The 15,564-nt window shown below is 41.5% G+C and overlaps 1 protein-coding gene and 1 long non-coding RNA gene across 2 annotated transcripts in view; one reads left to right on the plus strand and one right to left on the minus strand.

The window, feature by feature from the left end:
* LOC138972661 (uncharacterized) overlaps nt 1-15,564 on the plus strand; it is a 392,401-nt gene that overhangs the window by 13,352 nt on the left and 363,485 nt on the right. The window lies entirely within an intron of this gene.
* LOC138972657 (uncharacterized) overlaps nt 1-15,564 on the minus strand; it is a 39,782-nt gene that overhangs the window by 9,795 nt on the left and 14,423 nt on the right. The window contains exon 2 of the mRNA XM_070345313.1: nt 1,042-1,164. Coding sequence (XP_070201414.1) covers nt 1,042-1,164 — 123 coding nt within the window. The remainder of the gene's footprint in view (nt 1-1,041; nt 1,165-15,564) is intronic.

The raw sequence follows: 15,564 nt of genomic DNA on the forward strand, positions 1-15,564 counted from the left end.
CTCTTTTTGGGTTTTTAAAGGAGTCTGGTCTTTATTTTAAGATTTGAATTTTAAAAACAACCTAGTTTATTTGACATAAAGGGTTTTGCTTTGACTTTTTTGTTGCCTTCGGGTGACGTTACGGATTTTATGTATTAGAAGTGTTTTAATCTAAAAATGTGCAATGGTTAACTTGTGGGGTCCTGATTTGGCCTATTATGGTCCGCTGGACCCGAAAAGCAACAGCTAACTAACTATCTTCCTCCTCGCCCCTGGCGAGCTCATTTTTGTCTTCTTTGCTGACCCTGTCAGCGACAATGCCAGAGAAGTTTCCGACCCTGTCGGAACTGGCTTTAATTCCAGAGTGTCCATATAATATCAGGTTTACTAGTGGTACTGTTAGCGTTTTCCACCACCACTTGAAAAACGCTTTTCTCATCTTCCTCCTCGCCCCTGGCGAGCTCATTTGTGTTATCTTCGCTGACCCTGTCAGCGACAATGCCAGAGAAATGTCCGACCCTGTCGGAACTGGCTTCATTCTCGTGTTCAACACTCGGCTGTCACTCTCTGCTAAATGATGCATCCTTTTCTCCATACTATCAAATAGTCGTCGCATCAACTCCGAAAAACATCTCTTGCACTCCATAGTTAGCCCCACTACGCGACAAATCTGCGCATTCCTTTCGTTCGCTATCTGACTCATCATGAAGGGCCGCCATTGTCTTTCCGCTGTATGCGTGGACGCAAATACCGATGAAAGAAAAACTGTTCACTCACCTAAACCATTGAGAAATACAATCCAAAAAACTGTCACAATACACAAAACAGTCCAAGCAACACATTGAAGTGCAGCTTTCCACAAATAATTACACACACAAGAAGGATGTAAGCGATAATCCAAGAGATAATATGTATGTCTGGTAGTGAAGCATTGCGTGCGTATTCAGTGAGCTTGCGCATGCGCGTTCTTCTATTCCTTGACGTAAACGTCCTGTCATGTTGAGGTTAAATATTGACAGTCTATAGTTGTCAGGTGTAAAAACAAATGAAAGAGCTTCTTACCTCCGGTGGATAACAGCAAGTGTCGTGCAGCGCCCATTGGTGGTTCGCCAACTCACCACAAAGACACCTGGAGTCGAAAGTGAAACTCGATCCACTGTCCGGAGGCGGATCAGAAGACTGCGTCTGAACACAAAAGCATATCTTTGCTTATTTCATTTGTCTTTACATGTATTATTTTGGGTTTCAGAAAAAGCGCTTTTTCTGCTATCTATTTACTACATAACATGTCAGCGAATATAGGAACTAATATTTTTTGAAATTGCAATTTAAATTAAAAACAAAAATTAACCACCAACTAACCACAACGTCAACGGGGACTGAAGAGACGTCCATGTCAGAATCAGACTCCAAGAGAGAAGGCGGCAACACATCACCCCATGAATCCGATGGCGGTGCATCCGACTCCGAGTCAGGTATGTCGGGATCGGACCCAAAGAGTGATGGAGGCAACCTGTCAGCCCATGAATCGGAGTCGGACGCATAGAGAGAAGGTGGCAGCCTGTTCCCCCAGGAGTCCGTGTCTGAGATGGAGTCTGAGAACTCTGAATCTGTTTAATATTCAAAACAGTGTGTCTCTCACTCACTGTCAGAGCATAGTGCCATAAAATTGCAGACCGGCACGGTTGGCCTAGTGGTAAGGCGTCCGCCCCGTGATCGGGAGGTCGTGGGTTCGAACCCCGGCCGGGTCATACCTAAGACTTTAAAATTGGCAATCTAGTGGCTGCTCCGCCTGGCGTCTGGCATTATGGGGTTAGTGCTAGGACTGGTTGGTTCGGTGTCAGAATAATGTGACTGGGTGAGACATGAAGCCTGTGCTGCGACTTCTGTCTTGTGTGTGGCGCACGTTATATGTCAAAGCAGCACCGCCCTGATATGGCCCTTCGTGGTCGGCTGGGTGTTAAGCAAACAAACAAACAAAAAAAATAGCAGTCACACTCCCAATAAACATGCCAGAACTGGGCCACTGCTGGCGTTTTGATGGCAATGCCAGTTGCCAGAACTACTGCCATCAAAGGCCCACTTATGGCCCAATGCTGGCATATTACCCGTATGCACATTGGCAAATTGATGGGCCATCACTGGCAAGCCAGCACTTTGCCAGCAAAAACCCATCATTTATTTGCTGGCTTTTTGATGGCTTGCCATCATTTTGCCAGCAATTTGCCAGCAATTTTCCAGCAAAAACCCATCATTTATTTGATGGCTTTTTGATGGCTTGCCATCATTTTGCCAGAATTTTGCCAGCAAAAACCCATCATTTATTTGATGGCTTTTTGATGGCTTGCCATCATTTTGCCAGAATTTTGCCAGCAAAAACCCATCATTTATTTGATGGCTTATTGATGGCTTGCCATCAAAAACCCAGCATTTTGCCAGCATTTCGCCAGCATTTTGCCAGCATTTTGCAGGTTTTTAGTTCCATATAAAAAAAACTTTTTTCCATATATTTTCCGTTAATGGCCCTTTACCTGCTGAAATTACCGGGCCAGTTGTGGCCCGGCAAAATGCCATATTTCTGTCTTTACCATTGCCAGCAAAATGCCAATAAGTTGCAGGAAATATACCAATACCACTGATTCGGATAGAATGACGGCTCTATTCATGTACTCGATCTGCACAGTCTTGTTAGCCCATAGATGGTTGTTAGAAGTCTATAAATATGCTTTGTTTTGTCATTTTTTACTGTGAATGTAATAACAATAACAAAACACAGCACATCAATGGACTTTTCAACCCATGCTGGCGGCAAGACGTGCGCAAATAAAGCAAAGGGCAATGCTGTCAAGCTGTACATTAGCAATATGCATATGCGTAATTATCAAATTGATCAGTAAAATGCAATTGAAATGCTAATCACATTTGTCGTGTAACTTATCTGGCAAGTAAAGGCAGTGGTTTTGACAGAATATCGTCATCAACGCAGTTATAGCGGGCACAACAACAATACAGTAATATATATTAAAAACAAAACAAATGTAAAGCTTCCAAACAGCAACGACTCATTACCGAAACATTACAGAAACGTACGCTTTGTTTTCAGTTGCTCACTGTTTTATTTTATTTGTACAGCGTTCTAAATTTCACACTCGAGACATGATGACCAAAGGCAGGAATGTTTCTTGTTCACTTCCCAGTAAACCTCCGTAGGATTGTCTTGATTCTGTCATTTCTCTGTTCGCATCCGCAACGTTGAGATAACGCTTCTTTTCGTTGTCCTGACGTCGTAGCCTACGGTAAGCCATTGAAACTCTCAAGTCCTCCTGCCGTTCACCTCTTGAAACATGAAAGCAAACGAGTTTTGTTGGTTTTAATTCATTATTCCATATCACATACACACACACACACACACACACACACACACACACACACACACACACACACACACACACACACACATACACACACATACATGCAAAAGCCACAAACTGGGTTTATTTTCAAATTTTGGTCAACTCGGTTCCAGCAGTTCCACTGCAACAAGAATTTTTCAGATGAAGCAGTAGATCAATTAGCACCTTGTGATTCAAGAAATCACCAGATTTTACGATTATAACGGTGTGTGTGTGAACAACGTGACCTCAACCAAGTGGGTTCCTTTTGACATCTGGGTTCATTGGTACACAAACCTGCTGGTTAAACTAACAAACCGGGTTTCAAACCCAGTTGTCTGTGTGAGAACCCAGTTTGTCTGTGCGAGTCACAGTAGTGGATATTATTGCCTCTATGTCCCATTCTTGTGCATAATTACATCAACATGGCCTTGTACAGTGGAACCCGCTAATTGTCAACTCTCTTATAGTAATTTTTGCTTATAGTGAACAGGTTTCAGTTTCCAATGGATTGACTGTATGATACGAATCAACCCTTTTATAGGGAAATTCTTCTTACAGTGAACAACTTCCCCTTTCCATTGGAATTCATAAAAAGAGGGTACCACTCTTGTATATCGACTCACGTGGAAACACGTGGAAGTGAATATTTTTCATGTTTACTTTTTTTTTGTAAACGAAAAGAAAATATCTAACAAAGTTGAGGTAGGCAGAAATCCTGAAAAAGTTGTTTTTTTAGTTAGCATATTTTCCTTGTTTTTGTCAACATTATCCTGTTTGTTTTACTGTGCAGTTTGGCATGACAGTGGCAGATTTATGTTTGATTCGCCCATATTCACGCACATTTTACCAAGTATATAACTCAAGATGTAAATTGACCAACTTGTATATTAACACTTTCAACCAATAATGCAAAACATTAACTCAAACACTTATGAAGCTACTCAACTCAACTAAACATTATTCAACCTTTACGCAAATTTACATGGTTGTCAAAATGTTTATGTATTGTAATTTTTATTATTATTTCATTACTTTGAACATCTACGCCAAATCTAAAAAAAAAAAAATCCCTAGTACAAAATACAAGTACACAGAAAAATATGAAGAACATAGAATATAAGGAAAACAACCATAATCAACCGACTCCTCAACTACAGCATCAGCATCATAAGACAAAACAAGCAAAGTACACCACAACAAGAAAATGTACTAAACAAGAACATACATACGCACACAGCCTGAACACAGTTGCAGTCAGACAATGCAAACAGACATAACATGGCTATGCATGAATAGTAAGTATAATACAAGATGAGACAACTATATAACAATATATATAACAAACATATATAATATCTGTACAAACAGTAAGCATAATACAAGATGGGACAATTGCAACTATGGTCAAAGCACCCACAGAGTCACTGACAATATACTCAAAATGGAGGACACATGCACGCGTAGATTAGATGGAGAAAAACAAATAAAAAAACAAAACAAATTCATGGCACAGTTCTCAGAGTTAAGCGAAGAAACACTCCATAGGTGCAGCATATAATGTAAACAAACAAAAAGCAAAGAATCCAATAACAAAAAAATAAAAATATTAAGAACCATCAAAATGCAGAAGCAATAATACTTGCATGCATTTATAATAATAATAGTACTGATAAAAACAATAATAGCGATAACAATAACAGGGAATTTATGTGGCATGATACCTTACAACAAAATTAAAAACCCAACTACAACACAATACTTTTTTTGATTTATTTATCTGTTGTTTAACATAACATGGGTACAAACAGTAAGCATAATATCGTCGGTGGAAGTCGGATACCTCGTAACTCACTTTTGGTGCGAAAACGGACTTTCGCGCCTTCTAATTCATTATTTTTTTACCCATCTTTCTGTCAAAACCTTGTAACTGCACCTTTGTATGAAGTGCGTTTATCCTTGTGTGACGAAACCTCGTATCGCTCTTACCGCCTTGTAACTGCACGTCTCTTTCAGTGTGTAGTATCAGAAACCTCGTATCTGTGCATGAGTGTTCGTTATTTTAATGTGGCAAGTAATTATCCGTATAACACAACTCCTGAAGAGGTAACCTATGCACTAACGCAAACCAATCACAGATTTGCAATGAACTGATTTTTTAAAACAGTTTTTCTTGATTTTCTCAAAACTGCAAAAAATGAGATACGAGGTATCCGACTTCCACCGACGATATAAGATGAGATAACTATAATCAAAGCACCCAGTCACTGACAATATACTCAAAATGGAGAAGGACACATGCATGCGTAGACTAGATGGAAATAAAAAAGGGGAAAAACAGACACGGGCACATCATACAAGGTAAACAAACAGAAAGCAAAGAATTCAATAAAAAAAAATTAAGAACAATCAAAATGCAGAACAGAAGTAATAATATAATAACAACAATAATAATAGCGATAACAATAACACAACAGCGAATTCACGCTAGATCTGATGAGAAGAGGACAGAGAGGGAGATCAGAGTAACATCCGTATAACATATGTCCATCTTCAGTCGACATACTCTTCCCACTTACACATCCAAATGGAAATCCATATGCTCGCGCACTCAAGCACACATTCAAGCCCACTAATGCCTGTCTTCTAAGCTTAAAAAAATGATGTACGGTAAACGCCGCAAAGCAGTACAGTAATACAAAAAGCACCAAACAATACATGTAGTAATACTTAATAATACAATACCACAACAGAAGACAATAATAATAATCACATAAAACTGATAACAGTTCATAAAGCATCCTTACAACCCTCAACACCCCCACCCCTGTCTTATTTCGCAACTGTATGACAAACCACAAGCATCCTGCCAAGAATCCCCCCCCCCCCCCCCCCCCCCCACAAAAAAAAAAAAAAAAAATCTTTGCGCAAGAAGTCCATGATACATTTCAACAATATTAAAAACTCAAGAACCAGCAAAAACCACAATACAATACTTTTTCATTTTTTTCAGCTGGGAACAGACCGCACAGTGCCATCCACATACACAGTACTATCAACAAATAGCAGCAGACGAAAAGCACTGTACTAATACAGGGACGTATATCAGACCCTGTGATATACGTCCCTGATTAATAATAGTACCAATAGTCAAACATTTGCTAACCCCACAACCACGTTTACAAAACTCCGGTCCATAGAACAGGCCACACACTCATATCCATACATGTACACACAATTAGTACATCATTAAATGTGCACCTTTCCCCCGTAGCACACTGCATCACCATGAACAGCGCCGGGGGAAAAAAGATGCTTGTGTAAGGATTGTGTGTGTGTGTGCAGGGTACGACAAAGCTGAGGAACAATTTCAATTTTTTTCACTTTTTAGTTTTACAGACAGGCATTTTCAAAATTGCGGACATATTTTCTTCACACACATGTATTTATTTATTATTTAATTACAGGTATGAAAATTTAATCCAAAATGACTTTTAGAAGTAAATGTTTTAAAGAAAAGTGGTGCATTGTCTTGAAGCTCATGCAATATCAGGCATAATCATTGAAATTTGATGTATTATTACACCAGTCTCCGTTATAGTGACCAATTAAATGTCACTGTGTCTTAGATTTATGTGATTGATGTGTATTGATCCACGTTTGTAGACTGTACTTTGCCTAATGACAAGGTTATTTTGCTGGGTAGTTTTAGTTGTCGTCCTGTGCCATTTAGTGTAACTTTTCAGTATAACTTTGACTCACACTGTGCAGTTGTCTTGTTTTACTATTTTTAAAAATGTGTACTGTCGGCCTTATTTTCAATTGAAATAAAGTGACTGTGTATTCTTGTAAAGCAGTGTCTAGGTGTTGTTCTGTCTGTATGCCACTTTCATGAGACTCGCTGGGAAGGTACAGGCCGACAAAAAAAAGAAATACACAGGCCGACAAAAAAGAAATACACTTGTTTATTGACGTATGACGAGCTGTGGTCATGCACAGGCCAGTGTACTTCCAACATTTTTGGTGGCAAAAAAACAACAACCCCAAAGGGTATGCCACAATAAATAAATCTTTTTTCACTAACAACATTTTTTTGCTTGCTACACGATGTTTGTACACCTGCGGTTCAGTGGATTCAAAACCAAAACGATTACGTCTGTTTGGTTAGAAGGGAGAGGGTCTAATATTAGTGTCAAGAGCCTTACTACGTTTGAAAATGTTAAAATACTAATTTCTTGCAACGTGTGTGGATTCCAAGCGTACCAGTTGGGAGGATACTTAATTTTTAGAGTATGCAAAGGTGGCAAACGTTCCAGGAGTAGTGGGATAGCGAGAAATTATATTATGGATGTATGTATGGATGTTTTATGCTGCAACAATAAAAGATGCCTCTTATTACAGCAGTCAATGTTTCCATAGTAACGGTAGCTTTCACCAAGACATGTACTGATTTTTTTGCGCCAAGTACTACCTGCACAGTCATACTTATCATAAACACTAACTTTTACCAGTAAACTACTGATTTAGACCTGAGCCTCCCCCGTCCCCTTAACTCTTACCAGTTCACTCAGTAAGGCATCGTATATAGACATTCGATGGTACTTCAGAGGCTTCTGTTTCAAAACTGGTGCACTTTAGTACAATTCTAATGTTACCAGTTTCAAGCTTGACCTTCTGAGGAACCATTGTAGCAAGAACTAAAAGTTTACATTGTAATTACATGTGCTGTGCTTTTTTTTCTGACGTCACTAACGCATTGAATTAGTTGCCGTGATATTGATGTCCATGCCTTTGTGACTAATGCTATGTTTCTTAAAAAGATGAACAACCTGGGAGGTTTTGGCGATACGGTCGCCTCAAACAATGTATTAGTGGTCAGCAGTTCACTTTTGGTGATAATCTGTCCAAAGATAAGATGAGTATAGAACTTTTTGCAAGGTGCCCTATGTGACTGATGATTCAGTGTTGACAGATAACTTGGAGGGCGCATTAATTTATTTTCTACTTCATATGCGCAATAGAACGTTCTATGTTTCACCCCCTCAGTCACCTTGAACCATTTCTAGACTAGCCTGTGTAAGTTTCGTTAATTTCGGGCACCTGCTGTGGCTCTCTTAGCCTAAAAGCTGTCCGCTATCGAAAAAAAGACCGAGGGTTGAAGGTTAGCGCGTAACGGTTTAGTTTAATTATTTACAGTAAAATTCTAAAAAATGTAAATGCAGATTGTCAAGGACACATAAGAGCAGACATATGATAAGAAAATAAGAGAAATTGTGTGATAATGAAAAAAATTCCTTCATAGTGATGTTCAGCCAACAGAGAAAAAGGCAGGAAATCGCCACCAGATTTTGCATTGTTTTAATAGAATGAAACATGTGATTTCAACTTTTCGGTTTCATGTTTTTATGTTTTGAATTCAGTATTCAATATTCTTTCAAACAGTATATATTTTGTTAGTTTTTCTTCTATTCTTGCGGTTCAAGTTTGGCTTTGAAGTATGCAAGTGATAACACGTAAAGGGAAAACCCCAAAACCCGAGAACTGTTAAGAGTTAAGTTGGTCGTCTTAGGAATCCCACAACTGTCAAAACGTCGTACCTGAACACATACTTTGGAATAAATTGAATGACTTCTTACTTGTGCATCAGGTGTCACTTTTATACATAGTCCAGAAGGTAAACCGAGGTCGAAAACAGGTCAAAATGCGGACAATATCAGGCCTGATAAGTAACATCCTTCGTTGCTAACAAAAACTTGCTTGTTGGTGCTACAGTGGATCCCGCTTACAAGAGCCACATCCGTCCAATAAACGACTCCTATAAGCGGAGGGCAAGCAAAAAAGCTCAGCAACGTAATTTCTCTTTTAGAGATTAATAAAGTTTATTGTTTTGTATTGTATTGTAAGCGGGAGGAAATGAGCATGCCAAAGAAGAAAAGTCCCAGCCCCTTTGGCTCTTATAAGCGGGATCCGGGAGGGCTCTTGAAAGCTGGGGCTCTTATAAGCGAGATTCACTGTATTTGGAGGGTCACTTCGGTTTGTACTGGTCTAAACGGTCTGCAGGAGTATTTGTGGAGAGGGAGTCCTTGCACTCAGTTTGTCTTCAAATAGTTGTAAACCCAGTACTTAATGTCTTTCCAGGATCGGTGCCTGAGTGCCACTGGCTCTGCCTCCAAAGCGGACTCAGCATCTTCTTTCTTTGGGATACGATTCATGGTGATGCAGTGGGCAAGCTGCCTGTGGACAGCATTTTTTTCTTCTTTTGTCCAGTCCCTTCTTTTTTGGACTGTGCGCCTTGTTTTCTTTGTGTACCGTCGTTCAATCTGCAAGGTTTTTTTCTGACTGCCCTGTGGAGAAACTCGTTTGTTGCAAGTCTGAGAATCTTCTTGTGATTTCTGTTTGCTGCTCTCAATTGATTTCTCTTCTTCCGAATCTGAACTGTCAACATCAATGTCTTCGTCTTCATTGCTAGGCAAATCCTTCAGATTCACAGATATCCCTTTGTTCACTCTGAACAGGAAACTTGCGACTTTCGATTTTTCAATGACTTCAAGCGGTTGGCGATATATGCCCCTGTGCACCCGAATGTCATGGCCTAAAAATGTGGCCAACTGATCCTGATTGAATTTCGAAATTGCCATTGCTTGGCTGAGCGTTGCCAGCTGTTTGCGCAAATGTGTGGCAGTGAAAAGACATGTATCTGAGACCTTGGCTTTGACAGCATAGTCTTTGATAGCCTTTGTTAGGGAGGCCCGGCGGCCATTTTCATTTTTAACGTTTTTTCCATAACTTTGGCCATTCATAAATCAACGAATTATGTCTTTATTCTTCTGAAATTTTGTAGATATGCTTAATATAATATTGTCTATGGGATCCGAAAATTTTAGGGATGTAGCTCTATTGGAAATTTAGTTAGGAAGCACCAAAGTCGGGGGAAATGTCCATCACACCAACCCCAGACCACCTTAGAAAAACTTGTGCAGAGCACTAAACACAAAAAAAGTTCTTTTTCATCAACTGTTTTATTAATTGTACTTATTGAATGTTAAAACGCATGTATATAGAAATTATTTGCGAAAAAAGTAGTTAATGAAGTCAATTTAGCCAAATTAAAAAATGGCCGACATCTTATGAATACTCTTATTTCTCAGATATGCAGATCTTCACTTTAACATGATTTATTCACTTAATATAAACTTATAATATATCAAATTAAAGGAAATTAGCTGCTCTTCATAGTTAAGTCATATTCAATCAGATTTGATGGGAAAAAATATCAATTTTAGTTAGAATAAGGAAAAAGTAAATATTACGTCACATAAAAATTCTTTCAAAAACCATTAAAAATAAAAAATTTGTTCAAAACAGAGACACCAATGGCAAGTCACAAGGAGACTATTTGTTATATGGACCAAACTAAAAGAATAAAGTAACCAAATAAGTTTTTAAAAAAATTTAAAAATAAAAAAAGTTTTAAAAAATCAAACGGCGGATCTGTCAACTCAATTTAGCAGCACAACCAGTGCAAAACTTTTGTTTTTAAATCACAAAAGGATAACACCTCCATCATGAAGTACATTAGAACTTTCAATAACATACAGTACTGTATGTGCAGCTTAATCACAGCGCACAAAAAGTCAAAAGTCACAATTGTTGAAGTGGCATTATGACAACTGACATTTGGGGAGAAACACATGCAGTGGGATACTGCGCATCTTTGCAAAAGCCAAATACAAACCGCCAATGTCCTTCACTGATTTCGACAGGATGAATCTCTTCTTCTCACATGGCACCAGTGCAAGTCCACTCAGAAACACACTCCCGGCATCGGTCACCAACACGTCCTTCTTCGATGGATAGAAAAACTCTGTACAATCTGGAACAGGGACTTTGTGGCTGGTTGGGTGGAGGTACTGGATCGTGGCTTTGGTGGGTGACTTGATCGACTTTACAGTCCCAGGGTACCACACCCCACCGGCAAAAGCCACCACAACACACTGTTCCTCTTCAAGAAAATGAAATCTTTGTTCCGGAGCCACATCGTCCAATTCCTCCTCGTCTGATGACGGTGTTTCCTCTGAACTGGACCCACTGCTGCTTACATCCTGGGCGGCCCTGTCAAATCCAGCAACAGTGTCACGTGATGGGACGGTAGTGTCCATGTTGGCCTGAATAAGCTCCAGGAGCCTGGCCTTCCTCATGAACTTTCAGGGTGGAATATCCTCTAGTCAGGTCAACCTGGCACACTGTCTCGCCGATCCCAGAGAGACTACCCCACATCTGGAGCTGTTCCGTCAGTGCAGGGCCGTCGGTGCAGGGCCCGTGAGGTGAGTCACATCTGGCGTTCGCATCAGCTTCCCTGACATGACCTTGTTGATGATGTCCTGTTGCTGCTGGTGTTTCTTTGCTCGGTTAGTGCACCGGATGTCAGCCTTCTCGCGCCTCTCCTCCAACGCAGGTCGCCAAACCTTGAGCAGCTGGTTCTCCTTCGTGCCGGCCTCCTTCCTTGCACGCGCCCCAGACTTCCTGGCAGTGGCAACCATCAGCTCCTGGATGGCAGCATCCTGCTGGAGAACGTAGGCCACAGGCTTGTCACGCTTGGCGCAGACGATGGCACTTGTGTTGACAGGGTTCCTCTGGGGGTTCATGGTCTGCTGTCTGTCAAGCTGGCCAAACCCACTTTCCACAGTGTCGTTTGTTGCAGTCCCTAGCAGTTGTCCTGCTTGAACCGCACTCTCTGATGGGGTGAAGTAGAGGCCGCCTGGTAGGTGCTCCTCCGCATGGGCCTGAAGCTTCTGTTTCCCTGCTGCTGCCATGATCGAAAGAACATGAGTGACCTGAAACATAACCAAAACAAACATAAATAAATAAGAAAGATCTATAACAAAATGTGTGTACCTACTAGTACTACCTGTTTCAAAAGTAAAATACACTGCTTCTAATTCTATATATCAAGCACAAAGTAAAACTAAGCTTCATTATGGCTACATTTGAGTATACAGTTATAAATAATAGTCAGACATAAAATCCTTACCTTCTCTAGCTGCTGTCTGGCCATTTCTTGAATCCGAGGAATGTACGGGCGGTAGGGCTCTGTCTCCTTGATGGCGCCGGCCCAGATGTCGGGATCCTCTTCAAGTAGAGCAGCTGGGTTGTCAACGTAGGACATCAGTTTGATGGTAGCAGTCATGTAGAAGTAGTTCATGTCCAGAGGGTTCTTGGCAGACTTTGCTCTGGACAGGAGTGGCTGGCAGACGAAGAAGTGGAGCAGAGCATAGGCACAGAGCTCAGCTTCGACGTCAGGACTGACGTAGCCCTGGAAGACTGACTGCTCGAGCCTGTTGAACGAGGCTGCACCTTCCTTCCCGTCTTTCAGCTGCTGAAGGTAGACCATGACCAGGTCTTTGGACATGAGGGTTGGGGTAGCGTTCATGAAGAAGACGATGTACCTGTTTCCAACAATGGGCTGGAAAAGGCGAGCAGCTGTTCCCCTGTACACCTCCTGGTCCTGGTCAAGGCAGTACATTTTGAAGTCGAGGCCGCGGCCGTATTCCTTGCGGGACTGGGTGCAAAGCAGCTTGTTGACTTCGTAGATCTGCTTCTTTGCACCCTGAAGTTTCCGAGGGTCAGCGTCAGGAGAGAGGGAAGCAGCCGCAGCAGCAGACATCGCAGACGCCATGTTGTTGACTTTGTGGGAGGCACAGGTAAACTGAAAAACCTGCGCCCGCTCTGTCTTCTGCTCCTCTGTCAGTTCCTCCCATCCTGGCGATTGATGCAGCAGCCTCCGCTTCTCTTCGATGAGCAGTTTTGTAACTCGCTGCTCATTTGCAGCTCGGTCCGACATTCGGGCGGTCACTCTGGTGATGGCAAACGTGTCCTCAGTTGCATTCAGGCCCATCTCATCCGCCAGTCGCTTCAAGTCAGCCATTTGTTCAGTGAACTGCTGCACACAGTCCATAGCCTTCCCCGAAGCAACTGGTGACACAGTCAGTGTGAAGGTCTTGGGTCCTGAATCACTGTCCAACTTAAGGACATGCATGCCCCAATGAATAAGCGACTTAGTCGTTCCATCAGAATGGTGACCAAGGTTGCCATTCTGAAGTGCCAGTTCATAGCACGCCCTGACTTTCACAAGCTGGCCTGCCTCGGTCACCATCCTCTGGGCTGTTGATCTTGACGGCAGCTTGAGGTGCTCTGCATCAATCTGGGTGGTGTGCGTCAAGACTGTCCTAACCACGTCCTGAATCGTGTTCGCAGACACGCCCTTTGCCAGCAAATCGTAGTACAACAGTCGCACATTTGCAGTGTAAATCCCGTTGTTCTGGGTGCTGATGGTCTGGAGGTCCTCTAAAGCTGTGCGCAGCTCAGCTTCTGTCTGCGTTCCTGCAGCCACCTGCTGTTCCAGCATGGCTACAATCTCCTGATAGTAGGCGTCACCCGCCTCCTTGTCTGTCTCCAGCTGTTGATGTGAAGCGGCCGCCTTCTCCTTGAGGTTGATGATGCTGTCCTGTTTGCGGTGGGTCGACATGCGCAGCTTGTTGGCCCGTTTCTCCAGGGAATCAACTTTCTCCCTAAGTCGCTCGTTTTCATTCTCGCCGGCCTCAAACTGAAGACTCAGCTGGTTGAAATCTTTGGTGAGCACCTTACTCTTCTGCACTAGTCCTGCAACTATCTTCTCGTGAACTTTCCTGTCAACAGTTCCTTGTTTGAGAGTTTTAATCTTATCTCTCAGGAACTTCACCTTGGTTTCGAGTGCTAGAGTCTTTTTCTCCAGCAGTTTCCTCTCTTTTAGAATTCCCTTGCTGTCCTTTGACATAAAAGATGACAGTTCCTCAATCTTTTCTTCCAGAGAACTGTTCAATCTAAGCTGTCTGTCAAGTCGGTAGGCAAGCAAATCTTTTTCGGTATTGCAGCTCACCAAATCCCTGTCGAATAAAGTCTTGCCTTGACGAAGAACAATCTCACAGTCACTCTCCGGCACGTCGACGGCACAAGGAGCAGGGATGGTTGAAGGGGCCGGCTTCTCTGGAACAGCCACTATTCCATCTTGTTCAGAGATGCATTTTGACAAGACGTCAAGTTTCCACACGAAAGGCTGACACAAAAAGTCAAACAAGGCCGAGCAGTTCTTTTCAGTTGGTCGTTTGTTGTAGTTACTCACAAGCTTGACGTAAACCTTTTTCACACGCCCACACTTTGCTTGCACGGAAGTTGGAGACCTGGAGTTGAACGCCTGAGTGGTGAACTTCATCAGCCAGAAGTGAAGAACTTCGAAGTAGCGACTAAGACAGGAGTCGTCCGGAAGAGTAACTTTGCCACACTTCTCCACATTCTCAGCCGAGAGCGTGAGAGAGATGAAGTCCCCATTTGTGATGTCTCGCAGTGTGCCAGCATTCTCCCCCAGTGGTCCTGATTCAGTTGTTAAGCAGCCGCTGAGAAGAGAGGTTCCAGGTACAAGTGAAAACTTGGTTCCAACAGCCTTCTGATCAGGGATGCAAACAATCTGAAAAACAAAAGAACATAAAACATAAAACAACTATATATTCAAGCCTAAAAAATATTAATAGAAACACAACATTTTGTCTTTCTTTCTAATTAATTCACATACGACAGTGAAAAGATGTAATGATAATAATAAATGAGCATTTATATAGCGCAACATCATAACTTTACAATTATGCTCTTTGTGCTTGACACATTTGAAATTAAAACACAGTTATACAAGCATTTACATCTACATTCATAGTCAACAACGCTTAATTAAAAGCATACACCATCAAACATACATTACAAAAGATTCTTCCACTAACTAAGTAATAAAAACATGAATAAAATAGGTAGTGAAAAATCACTAAAACAACAAATACACTACATCACATGTAGCAGTGTCTCCAGCTGTATGGTAGTATCCCAAAAAGAACAGGAGTTGATCCCTTATTTACCAATAGTAACAACAACAATCTAAATCATCTCCAGTCATGATTCATATTCAGCAAACTTCTTCTTCTACGTTCCCGGGTAAGCTTATTCAGCAAACAAAACTGGTACAGTAGTCAGTACTCAGTAGCTATTGTGATATGACACGTTTCATTCCTGAAGTGCCACTCTGATCTATTAGATTTGTTACCATCCAGAAGAAAATATCAAATTTACAGATTTATTGTAAATATCTCATCAATCTTATGTTTAATGAGAT

Source organism: Littorina saxatilis, linkage group LG8 (assembly GCF_037325665.1).
Source record: "Littorina saxatilis isolate snail1 linkage group LG8, US_GU_Lsax_2.0, whole genome shotgun sequence".
In the NCBI taxonomy this organism is placed as follows: domain Eukaryota; kingdom Metazoa; phylum Mollusca; class Gastropoda; order Littorinimorpha; family Littorinidae; genus Littorina; species Littorina saxatilis.